This window comes from Chrysemys picta, chromosome 3 (genome assembly GCF_011386835.1).
Source record: "Chrysemys picta bellii isolate R12L10 chromosome 3, ASM1138683v2, whole genome shotgun sequence".
NCBI lineage: Eukaryota > Metazoa > Chordata > Testudines > Emydidae > Chrysemys > Chrysemys picta.
Window position 1 is genome coordinate 195,480,346 of NC_088793.1, and position 14,861 is coordinate 195,495,206.

General features: G+C 37.6%; 1 protein-coding gene across 10 annotated transcripts in view; it reads left to right on the plus strand.

Moving 5' to 3' along the window:
• The window catches only part of KIF16B (kinesin family member 16B), a 223,787-nt gene that overhangs the window by 35,433 nt on the left and 173,493 nt on the right, over nucleotides 1–14,861 (plus strand). For all 10 annotated transcript variants that reach the window (XM_008173558.4, XM_065589753.1, XM_008173537.4 and 7 more), the window contains 7 exons: nucleotides 2,669–2,766; nucleotides 3,819–3,928; nucleotides 4,549–4,691; nucleotides 6,808–6,976; nucleotides 7,146–7,277; nucleotides 11,508–11,683; nucleotides 14,726–14,791. In XM_008173558.4, coding sequence (XP_008171780.2) covers nucleotides 2,669–2,766; nucleotides 3,819–3,928; nucleotides 4,549–4,691; nucleotides 6,808–6,976; nucleotides 7,146–7,277; nucleotides 11,508–11,683; nucleotides 14,726–14,791 — 894 coding nt within the window. The remainder of the gene's footprint in view (nucleotides 1–2,668; nucleotides 2,767–3,818; nucleotides 3,929–4,548; nucleotides 4,692–6,807; nucleotides 6,977–7,145; nucleotides 7,278–11,507; nucleotides 11,684–14,725; nucleotides 14,792–14,861) is intronic.

Consider the following 14,861-nt stretch of genomic DNA (forward strand, 5'->3'; position numbering starts at 1 on the left):
TCACCTCCCTGAGCTGGCAAGTGTGAATTTGGCTCTGTCTTTTACATATTACTATACACACAGAATAAGGGCTTGGCTACACTGGTGCTTTACAGCGCTGCAACTTTCTCGCTCAGGGGTGTGGAAAAAAAAACAAAAAACCCTGAGCGCAGCAAGTTACAGCGCTGTAAAGCGCCAGTGTAAACAGCTGTAAGCTAATCCCCTTGGGGAGGTGGAGTACCTGCAGCTCTGGGAGAGCTCTCTTCCAGCGCTGGCGCCCGACCACACTCGCGCTTCAAAGCGCTGCCGCGGGAGCGCTCCCGCGGCAGCGCTTTGAAGTTTCAAGTGTAACCACGGCCTAAGTAACTTCATGTATAATGTTATGAAGTTTTTTCTGTGTGGTGAATAAGCATAATAGAATGTTAGGGCCAGAGACAATTTTATGAATGAAAGAGATAAATTGCTGAAAATGGTGTGCTAAGTAACATGCATATTGTGAAACTTCCTGAGTAAATCTAGTGGCCATTATCCTCCAGAGATTTTGCTACGATACAAGTAGCAATGTTTGTTTGACCCAACTCAGAAATAGAGGTCTACATTGATTCTTCTCGCTGTGAGCTATAATTATTCTACTTTGTCTGTATATATAAGATTATATAAATTGATAAATAATGATAGTTGGCTCACAGAATCACTTGTATAAAACATTTAACCCAAGACTTACTTATAATAGACAAAATTCAAGTTAAAAGTAAATAATTCACTTTTTTTGCTATTCCTTAAAGTACTAGTACTAAAATTCTAGTCAAGGGTCTCTTCACCCTCCTAGAGCTTACAGTGCCATTAGCAAATATGCATTGATTGCCAAACTCTGTAAGTGGCACTGATAATGTGTGATGATAATCTAGTAACAGTGTATTCATTAGCAGAATGGGTCCCCAGATGAAGACTTCACTAGTGTGTAATCATAATTGGTTTTAGATGCCTGCTTTTTTAGATTTCTGTTCACTTTTAATTCATTTTAATAAGAAATATGCAGCTATATTACTGACAAAACAACCAAAACCCCCAACTTAAAATTGATGGCTAAATTAAACAGAAATATAAAATAAAGGAAAGGTGCAAGCACATGCTTCTTATATCTGGGGCCTGTAGTTAAGTTTACCCAACACTTCTATCTACTAAGACTGTGTTTTCAGTATGCCAAACTTTAATTGTCTTGGACATGCTGGGTGTCTGCTTCAGGATCATTTTATATATGTATACATATACACTTTTTTTGCTAAAACTGTTCAGCTATTAAAATTAGAACAGTGGTTCCCAAAATGTGGGTCGCAATCCCCAGGGGGGTTGTGAGATGTTGAAAATCTATGCAGGGTTGGATGGCCCAAACCTGAGTGGCACTGTATGGTACCCTCAGCCAGATGCACAGTGCATACTTGGCTCTGTCTGGGAAGGACCTGGCCTCCTTCCTCCCTGGGGGAGGCAGAATCAGGCTTCCGCCCCTTCTCCCCCCTGTCTCCCAGGCATACCATGAGAGAAGATTTTGAAGGCACCCTGGGCAGGGTGGGCTTGTTTATCTTGGGGCTCGTGTTAACAGAGGTGAGCCTAAAGGGGGTCATGGCATTAAAAAGTGTCGGCACCACTGCACTCGAGCACATTCCCCTCCAATACTTGGAAGTGAACTCAAGATTCTGGTGTCTCAACATTCCTCTGCTGCCAGTAAATGTCTGTGAAACCCTTGGGGGAAGTGTCTCAGCTGCCTCCTAGTGGTTGGGCCACATAGAAGATAACAACCTACTACTGTTATTAGTTGCTCTGTTAGCTCAAGTGGCAGAGGTTTGTGCTGATAAGCCACACGGGTGTGCTGGAATATATGAAACAAAGGTGTTAATCCAGTGACTGTTATGTTAATATTTTAGCCCATACATTTAATTAAAATTAATATAATATTTTTTGGCAGGCTTTTATGTCTGTCTCGCTTTTATATTTTTCCCCATCAGCAGGTGTCAATATGTTTCTACATTATTCCAATTTTGTTTTTTCAGTTTTCAGAAACCTAGGAAATTGCACACAAACAACTGTGCAAAAAGAACATTAAGGTTGCAAAATAAAGCACTCAGAAATAAGGCAATTTTAATTCTTGCATTTCCCTAATTTGCCCCCCGGTGCACATATATTATGATAGTCTTTAATTACGCTATTGCATGCTATATTTTCCACAGGACCTCTGCCTCACTCAGTGCGGAAGATGGATCTGCTCTGGGGCTGGATCAGGGTTATTTAGTGCATGAGGTTGTTGTCTGTAGGACCCCTGCTTTTGTTGCAGATGTCGGAAGGTGTGTAGTGAATGAGGCAAAGGGTTTCAGGGAGAGAAAGGATGGTCTCATGGTTAACTGGATTCTTTCTCTGGTTTAAGTAGGTGAGATTTGTATGGACCAAATGTGTAGGGCACAGGGTAAAATCTAACCCCAAACTAAGGGCCAGTGCTAGGATCTGAATTGCAAACTGCTTAACCTCCAAGTTATGTCCGTTAAATGTGATATTAAAAATATTTGCTGCTAATTTCCTGCTGTTTATCTGGCACAATGACTCTGGGTATTGTCAATTTCAAATAGTGATTTCTTCTGTTTTAAAAATATATAGTGCGTACATGTAGCGATGTAGAAAATAAAAATTGTTGTTGCAGGGTGATGCTGGTTTAATACCTAGAATTTGTGAAGGATTATTCAGCAGAATAAATGAAAAAACAAGATGGAATGAAGCATCATTTCGAACAGAAGTCAGGTAGGTTTTCTGTATGTTACAAAGATTGCTGGGAATGAACCTACTCTGTTATAAACTCCTTGTTTTCACGTTAGTATCTTTTTGTACAATGTGGTTTTAGGGATGAAACTTATTCTTCTTCTCAGCCTGAAAATGGATTTTTGTGGAAAGCTCTGGTAAAATGTTTTCAGTACTTATATGTGGGAGGCCCAGCAGAAATATGCATGCATGCATGCATACATATGTATATATTTTTAGTATTGAAAATGTTCATGCTTTTATAAAGCATCCTTCACTAATCCTTCCCCTTGCATTCAAAAATTTCACTGCAGACAGAGACCAAACCTGGGAAACTTCATCTCAGATGGTGAAAGTTTGACATGATTTATCGTCAGTTGAAATAGCTCTTGAGAATGGAAACACTTAAACGACCTTAACTTCAGCTGTTGCTGCATGCGCCGTTTGTAATAATTTTAAAATACTTTAATTCTGCAGTTTTTTGGCTTTTTGTAAACAGCAAGAGTAATAATTATGAAAAATATTAGATTTTTCTACATCCTGTTATCACTTGATCATGATGAAAACAAGTTTTTAACCTCTTTTACTAGACCATTTTCTAATGTCCAAAGTATAAAAAGAAAAGAAGTGTAACAGCTTACTTTATTTTCTGTTGCTACAACTATCGGTAGTAATAGGATTTGCATCAAGATATACCAGTTCTCAGTGGTATTGGGGTAGGAAGCATATTACAGTAAACAAAACACCAGGAAACGCATGGAGATGTTTACATCATAATGCTATCTTTAGAAGTTCTGTTACCGTTCACAATATAAGCTCTATGGTAACAGAACTTGGTGAAAAAGTTACAAATTAGGATCTGTCCTGCAGAATGCCTACATGCAGGAGTGACTGAATAGTCAATTGGACTCATGTGGGTGAAGTCACTCCTACGTAAACTTGCAGAATTGAGGCTCAATTCTACCATCTGAATGAGCTCTTTCCAGTAATTTTGCTCTTTTGTAGGCTTTTGTATCATTCAGTATTTTTCTAAATTCAAATACTTTTTGTTTCAGTTATCTGGAAATATATAATGAACGTGTAAGAGATCTGCTTAGGCGGAAATCATCAAAAACGTATAATTTAAGAATACGAGAGCATCCGAAAGAAGGGCCTTATGTTGAGGGTAAAATCACTTCATTGCTTTCTACTTAATATTTTCAGCTTTATGTTTAAGTGTATGTCCCTGGTTTTTGTTTTTAAATTGTAAATGCAAATGAAGATGAAGGTGAAAGACAATATATTTCATCATCAATGTAAAAGCATTATTGGGAACAGCCTTTTTTATTTTGTACAGTTCTCATTTCCAAACTCTTCTAAAGTACAGCACTTTTTTACTGAAGTGAAGCTCTGCTAATTGATTTCAAATCGGCATTGGGGGCTAACTTATAAATCATGGATGTTTGAAATGGAAAGGATCTATTAGACTTTATCTTAGTCTACCACTCTGCCAATGCAGGCTCTTTTCTCTTGAGAGGTTAGACATATAGTATATGCTTCGAAGAGAAGTATGCAATCTTTTTAACTGTTCTACTGTAAATTTTATAATAATAGTCTGAAGAAGTATTCTTCGCACAACGTCTCATTCCTCTATTTAAAAGAAATAAAGGAAATCTGACTATAAATGCTTTCTGTGTTATTGGAGCACTGCTGCATTGTACTGAGGTGGACTTGAATCTCAGTCAGTTCACAGTACTTTCATAAGTATACTTGTTTTAATTTATAATCATTTTTGCTTCTGTTTAGATTTGTCCAAACATTTAGTACAAAATTACAGCGATGTAGAGGAACTTATGGAAGCAGGAAACATAAATCGAACCACTGCTGCAACTGGAATGAATGACGTTAGCAGCAGGTCTCATGCCATTTTCACGGTCAACTTCACTCAGGTAAAAAAATTGCATTGTCTTTAAATATTTGCATGTAATAACTTATTTGCTAACTGAAACATGTAACTGTCAAATCAGCAACTTGGGAGACCCAGTTACTTCTATTGATGCAAACACAGTGACGAAACAAGGACAGGCACTTGGATGGATTTTAAGTGGCAGGCTGCAACTTTTTTTCAAGCTTAAACACATGATGGGGTGTTATCCACCTATCACCCTTACTTGCCTATACCGGGCATTTAAGTGGGGAGGGTGCAAGGGCTCCTACTACATAACCCTTTCCCAAGACTATCCCCTAGCACTCAGCTCAGTCTGAGGCCTGCCACCACTCCTCACCATGAAGGGGACAGAAGGTCCAGAAAGGTGGGGACTTTGGCCTTATCCTGTCCCATGAACCCAAGGCCCATCAAAAATCCCAAGTCTTTTACCTCTGGGAAACATTCATTTTATCCTTTCAGTAGCACTGAAAACCCAGGCTGAGATGAATTAACAGCTCAACCAAGTACCTCAGTTAGGTACTAAGTGCATTCCTACTGTCACTTGTAGTGTGAAGGAGGTGTGAGGAAAGTGAAAAAACTCCCCAGGCTTCTGCCAGTTGGCTCTCTGGGAGAAAAATTCCTTCCTGACCCCCAAGGCAATCGACTAGACCTGCAGCATCTGGCAGACTGAATTCCTATTCTTAGTTCAGGGTGGATATGGTGGAGCAGCTGGAATGGAGCTGAAGGAGGCTCCAGATGGCACGGGCTCCACGTTAAATCCCCAGGGCTGGGGCTGTGACCCAATCAGCGCCTCTCCTCTACAACTGGCCAATGGGTGTTAGAGACTCCAAGGTGGGGAGAAGCTACTTGGTGTCCTTCAGTGAGTGTCTCCCTCCCTCAATGCTAGGGCTGACCCCCTTTACCACCAGCCCCATCAGTTTCCCTCACCTGTTGAGGCAGGTGAGTGGTATTTGTCTTCTGCAGCAGAGAAAGGGAAGGGTATGTTTTTGTTAGAGTTAAGTGTGGTATGATGAACTTCTCGGTGACTGTATTAAGACACTGTACATTACAGTGCCTAGTAATTCTTAAAACAACATTTCTCAGCTGCACCATTCTGGGAGATAATTGACCGAAACTCAAACTAGCTAAAACTCAGTGAATAACTAAAGCATAGTCCCTTATGTTGCCATAGAATCCCAACAACACCGGGGAAAAATATTGAAAATTATGTGTGATTTGCATAAAAGTAGCACATAAAAGTAGTGACTGCCTTTTATGCGTTAATGTTGGCCAGATACCCATGAAATACAGTCCCATGGCCCAAACTGGTCTCCCATTAACTGTTCCTTTTCTGGCTACTCAAGTCCTAACTTGACTGCACATTCATCTCATTCATCTGTGGACTAATGGGGTGACCAAATACATCCTTCTAGGTATTTGTTTTCCACTCCAATTCCCAGTAGCAGTCAACCTTAGAAAAGGGAGTTTACTTTTTTTTTGTAATTTTGTGGGGATAGTAGGCCTATGGAGAGCTTTATGGAGGGAGGATGGAAGGAAGGTAGAATTTGGCATGGATGCACAGTTTTCATTTTTTCCATGGCATGTTGCAAAAAGTTGTGTATTTTGGGAACAGTGAATTACCCAGCTCACAGCTTTTAGAGAAGGGCGGGAGGCAAGCCAACAGCTGGTATCAATATATTGTTCAAAGACACAATAAAAGTATGATGGGGAAATCTGAGTGAAAAGGGTGTGTGTGTGTGTGTGTGTGTGTGTGTGTGTGTGTGTGTGTGTGTGTGTAAAAAGTGTAACACTGAATGTTAACCAAAATTTAATACAGATTTAACAGGTGAGTTTATTGTACTTCTTTAAAATATCAATACATTTTAAGACATTTGTGGTTGGTGTGTATATGTAAATAGCTTGGAATATTACTTATGAAAATGAGTTAAATGGGTATTATGCAGCTGCCTGTGACTGGAACTCCTTTCTTTGGTACCTCTAGTACATCTGACTTCTAAAGCTCTACTACTGCAAACAAATTAAACATGACATGGAAGATACAAACTGAATTCAGTAAGATTCCAGAACTTCGTAGCTTAACCCATTATTTTCTGTTTTCTTTTTGTATTTTTCTTTAGGCTAAATTTGATGCTGAAATGCCTTGTGAGACTGTTAGCAAGATCCATTTGGTAGATCTTGCTGGAAGTGAGAGAGCAGATGCCACTGGTGCTACAGGGGTTAGATTAAAGGAAGGAGGGAATATTAACAAATCTCTAGTTACTCTGGGAAATGTCATTTCTGCCTTAGGTATGTCTCTATTTTCTTTCATGCTCAGTCCTCTTTCTGCATTAGTATTATATATATCTGTTTTTGCAGTTGGTTTGTGTTGAATCCACTGGAGTGGGTAATAGCTCAATGGTTTTAATTTCTTCAAAAAAGTAATCAATATACAAATTGCTTTTTTCCCATCTCACAGCTGATTTATCTCAGGATGCAACAAATCCTCTTGCAAAGAAGAAGCAAGTATTTGTGCCTTACAGGGACTCTGTGTTGACTTGGCTGTTGAAAGATAGCCTAGGAGGAAACTCTAAAACTATAATGATTGCCAGTAAGTGTTTTAAATTACTTTTCTTCATTCTCAACACTTTATACAAATTAGCTGTAAATATTTTGATTCCAAATGCCTCATTAAGAAATGGTGTTATTTACACCTTGTTAAATTAATGATTACTGTGGAGAGCAAAGCTTTCTAATACAGTCCATACCCCTTCGTTAACTGTTCTCTTCTTCATAAAGTATGATATGAACGCTGTTGTCCTTTTTAAAAAAATAATTGTAGCATGGGTACCTAGCAGTGGAATGAGGACATAAATATTTGTATGCTTAAAATAAAAAAAATGCAAAAGCTATTTTATTACTAAATATATACAACCAAATTTTCAGGTAGACATGCACAATTGCAGATATTTGTGTGTGCAAATCAGGTGTTTGTATGTGCATACCACTAGCTGTGTCTAACTGATCCTGTATGCCAAATACCTACTTTATGTGCATTCACTGGGCGCTTCATGCATAAATAGGATGTCCACAAATGTATGTGCATAATTACGACCACTACTTTGAAAATCTGTACCAGGACCTTTTATTCCTTCTTTAGAAATTTAATTTTCTAAAGCTGTCCTGTTTAGCTAATCTGATCAATTAAGCCTGAAATCAAACATCCCTATTATGTTGTGATTCATTTGCCTCCGAGACAACTCAGTTTACTTGTGTGTGTTTGTGTGTGATTTAACTGCTCTCACACCGGGCACCCTCAATCTGTGATCTAAAAGTCAAGACTTTTCCCCCTCCTTCTGGCTTTTGTATCATCACCAGTAATGAAGATCCAGCAATGTGAATATACCCAATAATTTTGTTGATGTGTGTGAGCTAGCTTACTTTACTGTAACTGTATTATAGGAGAAAATAGTAATAAAGAATAATGTGGTCACATTTGACTCAGAATACACACTGGAGGCAGATCTGTTAAGTAAGAATGTGCCATCTCTACGTAGTTAGTCTTCTGACATTAACAGCACTTTAATCTGTTGTGTTAAGTGTCATCATTTATAAGCTGCTCTTATGAGAACTTTTTTACAGTTTAAACAAAAAGTTCAATAATGGCTCTTTTCACTCAACAAACATTTATCTCTACATCACATGGCAGATGTGCCATGGTCTCGCTTATCTCACAGTTCATCAGCCCATTGAAATGTCAAGTATGTTTCCAAACAAGATTATAAAGAAATAAAACCGCAGTGAGATTGGGCTGTGTATGTTGTTTGTTTTGTGTAGCAGACCTGAAGGGTGAAGGGCAATGAAAAATTACTTTAATTGGGGTTCTCACTTGTCCTTTGCTTATGCAAGTGCAGTGTAACTCAATGGGTTCTTCTGAGGCTGGGGGAAGCATCTGGAAGGTAACTGATAAAGTTCTGGTTCTTCAGTGAAAACTACCTAGTGGACTGGCACTCCCAGGATAAGTGCTTCTAGTGCATGATCTTGAAATCTTTTAGAAATCTGTGCCACTCCCTCCACATGTGCTGTCTTTTAGGAGTATAAACAGGAGCTGTGGCCTCCAGCTCCATTTAGTCATTTCTGAATGCCAAAGTAACGGTCTGCTCACAACATTACTTGTTTCTTCCTTTGAGTATTTTTTGCTGCTTGAGGTGTTTTTTTTATAATTATCTAGTCAATCAGTTTCTTTTGTTTAAAAACAAGTTTTCAGAGTCCATGCCATTATAGGCATTATCCAGGACACTGTGCTCTTTGGGCTGCTTCCGCTTCTTCTAACGTCATTCCTGCTAGGCTCCCCCTCTCCCTTGTAGTTCATCTCTCTCTTTCTCTCTCTCTCTCTCTCTCTTCTCCCCCTCTCCTCCCCCAGTGTCTGACCTACAACATGGTGGAAGCATTTGAGAGCCCAGTGTTTGTAATGCCATGATGTCTATTACCGACACCTAAGTTTGGTGTCTGTACGAAAGTCACACAGCCCAAATGTGTTTAGTCTGCCTCTTCTTTAACCAAACCTGCAAAGATCAGGAAGACCACCTCATACTACAGATGGGAGAGTTTTTTTAGGTCCAGTTGACTGAGCTCGGTACCAGATATCTGGCTTTTGGGAATCATACAGGTTAAAAGCACCTAACACTTAATGGTTTTGTGACATTTCCCAGGATACAATCTGGATGGTTGAACAGCTGTATCCCCTTAGTTCTCCAATTGGGGTGCCTTTTACACTGCTTTGCTGTGAGAATAACCACTCCTGGTCTGTTTACACACAGCCTCTAGCATGCAAAATCACTCCCAGCTCAATTATACAAGTTTTTCCAGCCAGTCACTCCTGAATTATATTACAGGGTGACAACAGGAAATTCTCAGTTCCAGACTTGTCCCCAGAAATGTGCGTCTTGTATTGCCCGGCACCCTCGTGCACAATACAGGCTCATAAAAAGTCGGTCATTTCATTAATAAAAAATAATATGCACAAACCCTGTTATATCAAATGGAGGTTTCCAAACATGTCAGTTAAAACACACACTGGTTTAGATAAAATAAAACAAGTTTATTAACTACAGAAAGATAGAATTGAAGTGCTTAGAAGTAATGAGGCATAAAAGTCAAATTTGGTTACAAAGAAATAAAAGGTAAAACATGAATTAATACCTAACCTAACAATCTAAGTGAATTTAAAGCAAGAGTTTTCTCTCACCATATGCTTACAGCAGTCTGACTGGATTCCTTCAGCCAGGACCAGTCCCTCAGTACAGTGATGCTCCTTTTGTCTTTCAAATGTTGATGCCGTCAGTAGAGATGAGGGGAGAGAGGTGATTTGGGGCCTCGGTTCCTTGTTTTATATCTTTCCCTCCTCTTCAAGAATCATCTCCAGCTGGGGTTCAGGCGACAAAGTCTGTCTGCCATGATGTAAATTTCTCACTGACACCCTTCTAACTGTCAAAGAATAACCACTTAACCAGGAGATAGTCCATTTGAAGTTGTTGACACCTGACTGAGCCATCAGTTTGCCTTTCTGTCTCTGAGGAACTGGTCTGGGCTGCTTTTCCAGATTTGGAATATGCCTTAGTAACATCATACAATAGAATCTTATAAATTTACATACAATGTTGCCACATATTTGACCAGCACAATACTGATCAGCAAATTATGAGTTTTCAGTTTGTATTCTGCACAAAATTTATCATAATTTTGTAAAAGTGGTGAACATAAGAGTACAATCTATCACATGAATGAGTAGAATAAAGGAGTGATGATAGCAGCTATCGCAATGTGTAGCATAAAGGGATAGAGGGCAAGAGCTGAGGGAAATATCCCCCTCCATCCCCAAATTTGTAAACCACAGACAAGGGAAAAGCCCATACATTTGTGATAAACACAGAATGAGGCAAAGAGAAAATACCACATTCTTCTATCGATGATTGTTTAGTTACCTTCTCAGAGCCCACATGGTCTCATTCTGCTATTCTCCTATTCAGTCTTATAAAGGTGTTAAACATCTTGTTAGTGAAGGTCAGTATCCCATCCCTTCTCTGAGTAGTGTCCTCTTCTCCTGTGCTATGATGTTAGATACCACTGTAGAATATCTGTCCCATACCTTGCTACTCTATTTGTATTTGAGGACTCACTTTTTAAAAATCTTGGGAATATCTTCTCCATTTGCTTTTAGAAACAGTAATGAATGGCTGCCATACTGGAAAAATATGTGAAGAAAAGAATATTTATTGACACATTCAGTTATTTCTCATTAAATTGCCTCCGTAGAAGAGCACTACTGGAGTCCTTTTGTGCGTCACATGGGCCTTGGAAGCAGTTATTTCAAGGATAGGACTGTGTGCTGCCATACACCCACAGCTCAGCCCAAAGACCAAGTTTATAAGTGGGTGCTGTGGCTTCTTCTCTCTCCTTTTTTTTGTCTAATTTCTGTCAAGGTATCCTATAATTTCCTTTTAAAAATGGACAATTAGTGGTATTTGCTTGAATCAACGTCCTCATTTGAAGATGTTATTGAGACATAGAATAAACGTACTGCTTTCTCCTGTTCTTGAGTCTGAACTCTGTTATATAGGGTATACATTCAAGGAGCATGGTATGCTCACCATTGAGTTGATGAACCTGAGTTTTTTATAAAAATCAGCTAGGTTGATGGCAAGATTTTTTACAAATCTCTGAATAATTGACCTTGTTTTTTCTCCATCTGCAAGCTGCTTATCTGACATTTAAATTACAAACCAACTTTATTAAATGAAACATCTGGTGCTGGCTAAACTATTTCTGAATTAATTCTCAGCTATTTCACCTGCTGATGTCAATTATGGAGAAACCTTAAGTACGCTTCGCTATGCAAATAGAGCCAAAAACATCATCAACAAGCCTACTATTAATGAGGATCCTAACGTCAAACTAATTCGTGAGCTGAGAGCTGAAATAGCCCGATTAAAAACCTTGCTCGCTCAAGGGAATCAGGTTAGTTTTAGATTTATGTATAGTTTTCTTTGAGTAATAGCATCTAATTCTAGATCCTAATGAGATCATTATCTTCTTTCATTATATTGATCTGAAAAAACAAGCACTGTGAAGTCATGAATGAATGTAATTTTCTTCTTTGAATTGGCTTCCAATTGGCGAGTGTGATATCGGCTTTTGTGTAAAATTTTTAACCTTGCTTTGATATGATTAGAACATAATTATATGTTGTGGGTAAGTATTCACTGCAGCATATGGGCATTTAGGTACACCACCCCATTAACAGTAAAGAAATAGGTATTCCTAGCTTAATGGGTTGAAAAGATACCCTTGTACATTTTTTTTTCCAGCACAAGAATATTCAAGATACCATAAAATATCTCAACACATACTTTGTAAATAAGACTAAATTCATGTTGAGACTTATAAATATTATACTGAAGATAAAGGTAGGGTATTTGAAAAGCTTGTAACCACATCGTCTTTGACTGTAGTACTCCAGAGAGCAAATAGTGTACTTAGAAACATCTAAAAACATTGTTCATACCTCCATATAGTACAAAGTGAAAACTATGAATAAAATAAACCGATTCAATAAAGATAAAGGACACAGCCAACCCATTTTGCTCAGTCTTCTAATCAGAAAGTTCAGAACGTAAGACGTAAAATTTATTTGAAAAATAGTTGTTTGATTAGTCTTGCTATTAGTCTGTTGCTGGTTATGTTTTAGGGAAGTGATATTTTGGACACCTAAAAGTATGGGAGTCTAATTAAAGATGGTAAAACAGGTTATATTTAGAAGATAAACTCCAGGTTTTACATTTCTTTAACACTGAAGGTTTTTAATTTTACTAAAGCAGAAAGTTTCTAAAAACCGTATTTGATATCGGCTCCCATACTGCCAGATCGCTCACCTATTTTGGCAAGGTGACCATTTTCAAAAGGTTAAGAAATGCCAGTTGTTAAACTATATTTTAATTTGTTTATCATTTATGCGATGCTGCTTAACCTGTTCAGTTGCTGGACTGAACAAAACTTGTTTCCTTCTTAAAGACCATTTGTAAGAATCCAGGCTGGATTTGAAATATGTGAATCATCTAGCTACCAATGAACCATTGAAGAAATTGTAGGTGTTACAGCTCTGTCCACCTAATAGTCACTCTAAATAACAGCAATAAATTAATACTACTGAAATGAATGTATATTTTTTTCTAATGCTTTTGGTGTTTGATTCCCTCAAAGACGCCCTGCTGCTAAGTTTAAGAATACTGTAAATATAGATGGATATTATAGATGTAAATATGGATTGATGACACCATAGGTAAGGTTTACAGGCCTGTCCATCCCAGGACCCCTGTTCAGTTGAGGAGTACTTGTCTTCTTCAGTGCAAGGTTTTGAGTGTCAAATATGCATATTAAGAAATCATATATAAAGAAGCACAGCTTCTTTGGAATTGTGCTTCATTCCATATGGAACGTATTGTATGGAATGCTGGTTGGCATCGAGAATTCGCTATCCAATACTAAGCAGTACAGTCCCTCAATTTTTTTTCTATTTATCCTTATTCTGTTTAGTTTTTATCTCTTTTGGGTGCCGTAAACTGTGATTAACTTGAATATCTGTCTCTGGATGACAAAAACAAGCTAACGTTAGCATGGTGATTCTTGAAATTAAGGAATGTGGTTTAAAGGTCTATTGTAGAACCTGGCTAATTGAGACTTCCAAACAATGCTATTGTGGGTTACCAGATTTTGTAATTGAACAAACATGATTGGGAGGGCACAAATAAATTATATTAAAAATTGTACTACTTTATTTATTTTTATAAGTAAAAATAAACTAAATTAATTATGGTATGAGATATCAAAGTGTAGTATGGGACTTTTTGTAAAAAAACAAAAACAAAATGAAAACTTAATTGTACACAATATCCTGCTTAAATATTTGCTGAGAAATGGGATGAGGTCCCCCTGCATATTTTGTGAAAAATATCAGGTTTGCAGATTACTAAAGGAAGTATTAGTACGATTCTGCTGTATTGTAAATAGTAAAACCGAAAACCCTCCATGAGGGTGAAATTACTCTGTTGTACTCTGTGCTTTGTCCTGTGCTTGTCTGTGGGAAAAGTTGAGTGATTTTGCTGGCAAGCTGACAATTTTTATTTCTGAAATCACAGCTTGACTTTGCAAACTCTGGGTACACATATTTTAGACTGCTTTGAAGATCTAATACTTTGACATTGTTCCAAGGTGTAAAAGAGTAGATATCACAAAATAAATATGGCTATGCTATGAAGAATTCCAGAGAATTTCAATTCTTATGTTATAAATGTCTGTGAGGGATATAATGCCGAACAAGACTAAATTAATTGAATTTGTGCTGCTTGGTAAAACAGCAGATCGTGGTAAATGTGTACAATAGAATATAAATCCCGGTATAATTTCTTCTATGGACAGTCTTTATATTCCCAGAATATTGTATTGCAAATGCCACCATGGCTCACTGATAATTATTTACCCAAAATCCAACACTAGTCAATGTTATATAACAAAGAAAACTGCTTACATTTTTGTAAGTATTAGTAATTTTCACGTTCCACAGTCAAATTAACAAGATATATTTTTACAATACAAATGTCATACACATAGAAATGTTTATAGCAGAATAGTTAAATAGACACTCATGCATAGTAAATTGTCATCTACTGCATTTTTTAAAAATTGATGTTTGTAGAACCAATTTGTCAAAATGTTGTGTGCCTTCAGCGGAATATGGATGTAGACAAATCAGTAAAAGTGTGTGTGTAAAATTATAAATTACTGATTTGTATTTCAAATTTATACTTTGACAAGATTGCCACTGATGTGAATATTTTATATGGATAAAGATGAAATGTCATCCATTGCAGATAAAGACTAGAAAAGGATTTAGTATACAAATTTATTAAAGTACCTGCACAATAATATTTCATACCTTCTAATCCACCATCCATTGTACTGTTTATTTTACTATATACTAATGTGAGTTGTTTTACAATTTAGATTGCACTCTTGGATTCTCCAACAGCTTTAAGTATGGAGGAGAAGCTTCAGCAGAATGAAGCAAGAGTAAGTTATAATTCAATATTTATTTTAGAGATAAATGTGATCTGGATGCTGGAGCAGGAACAGCTCATTT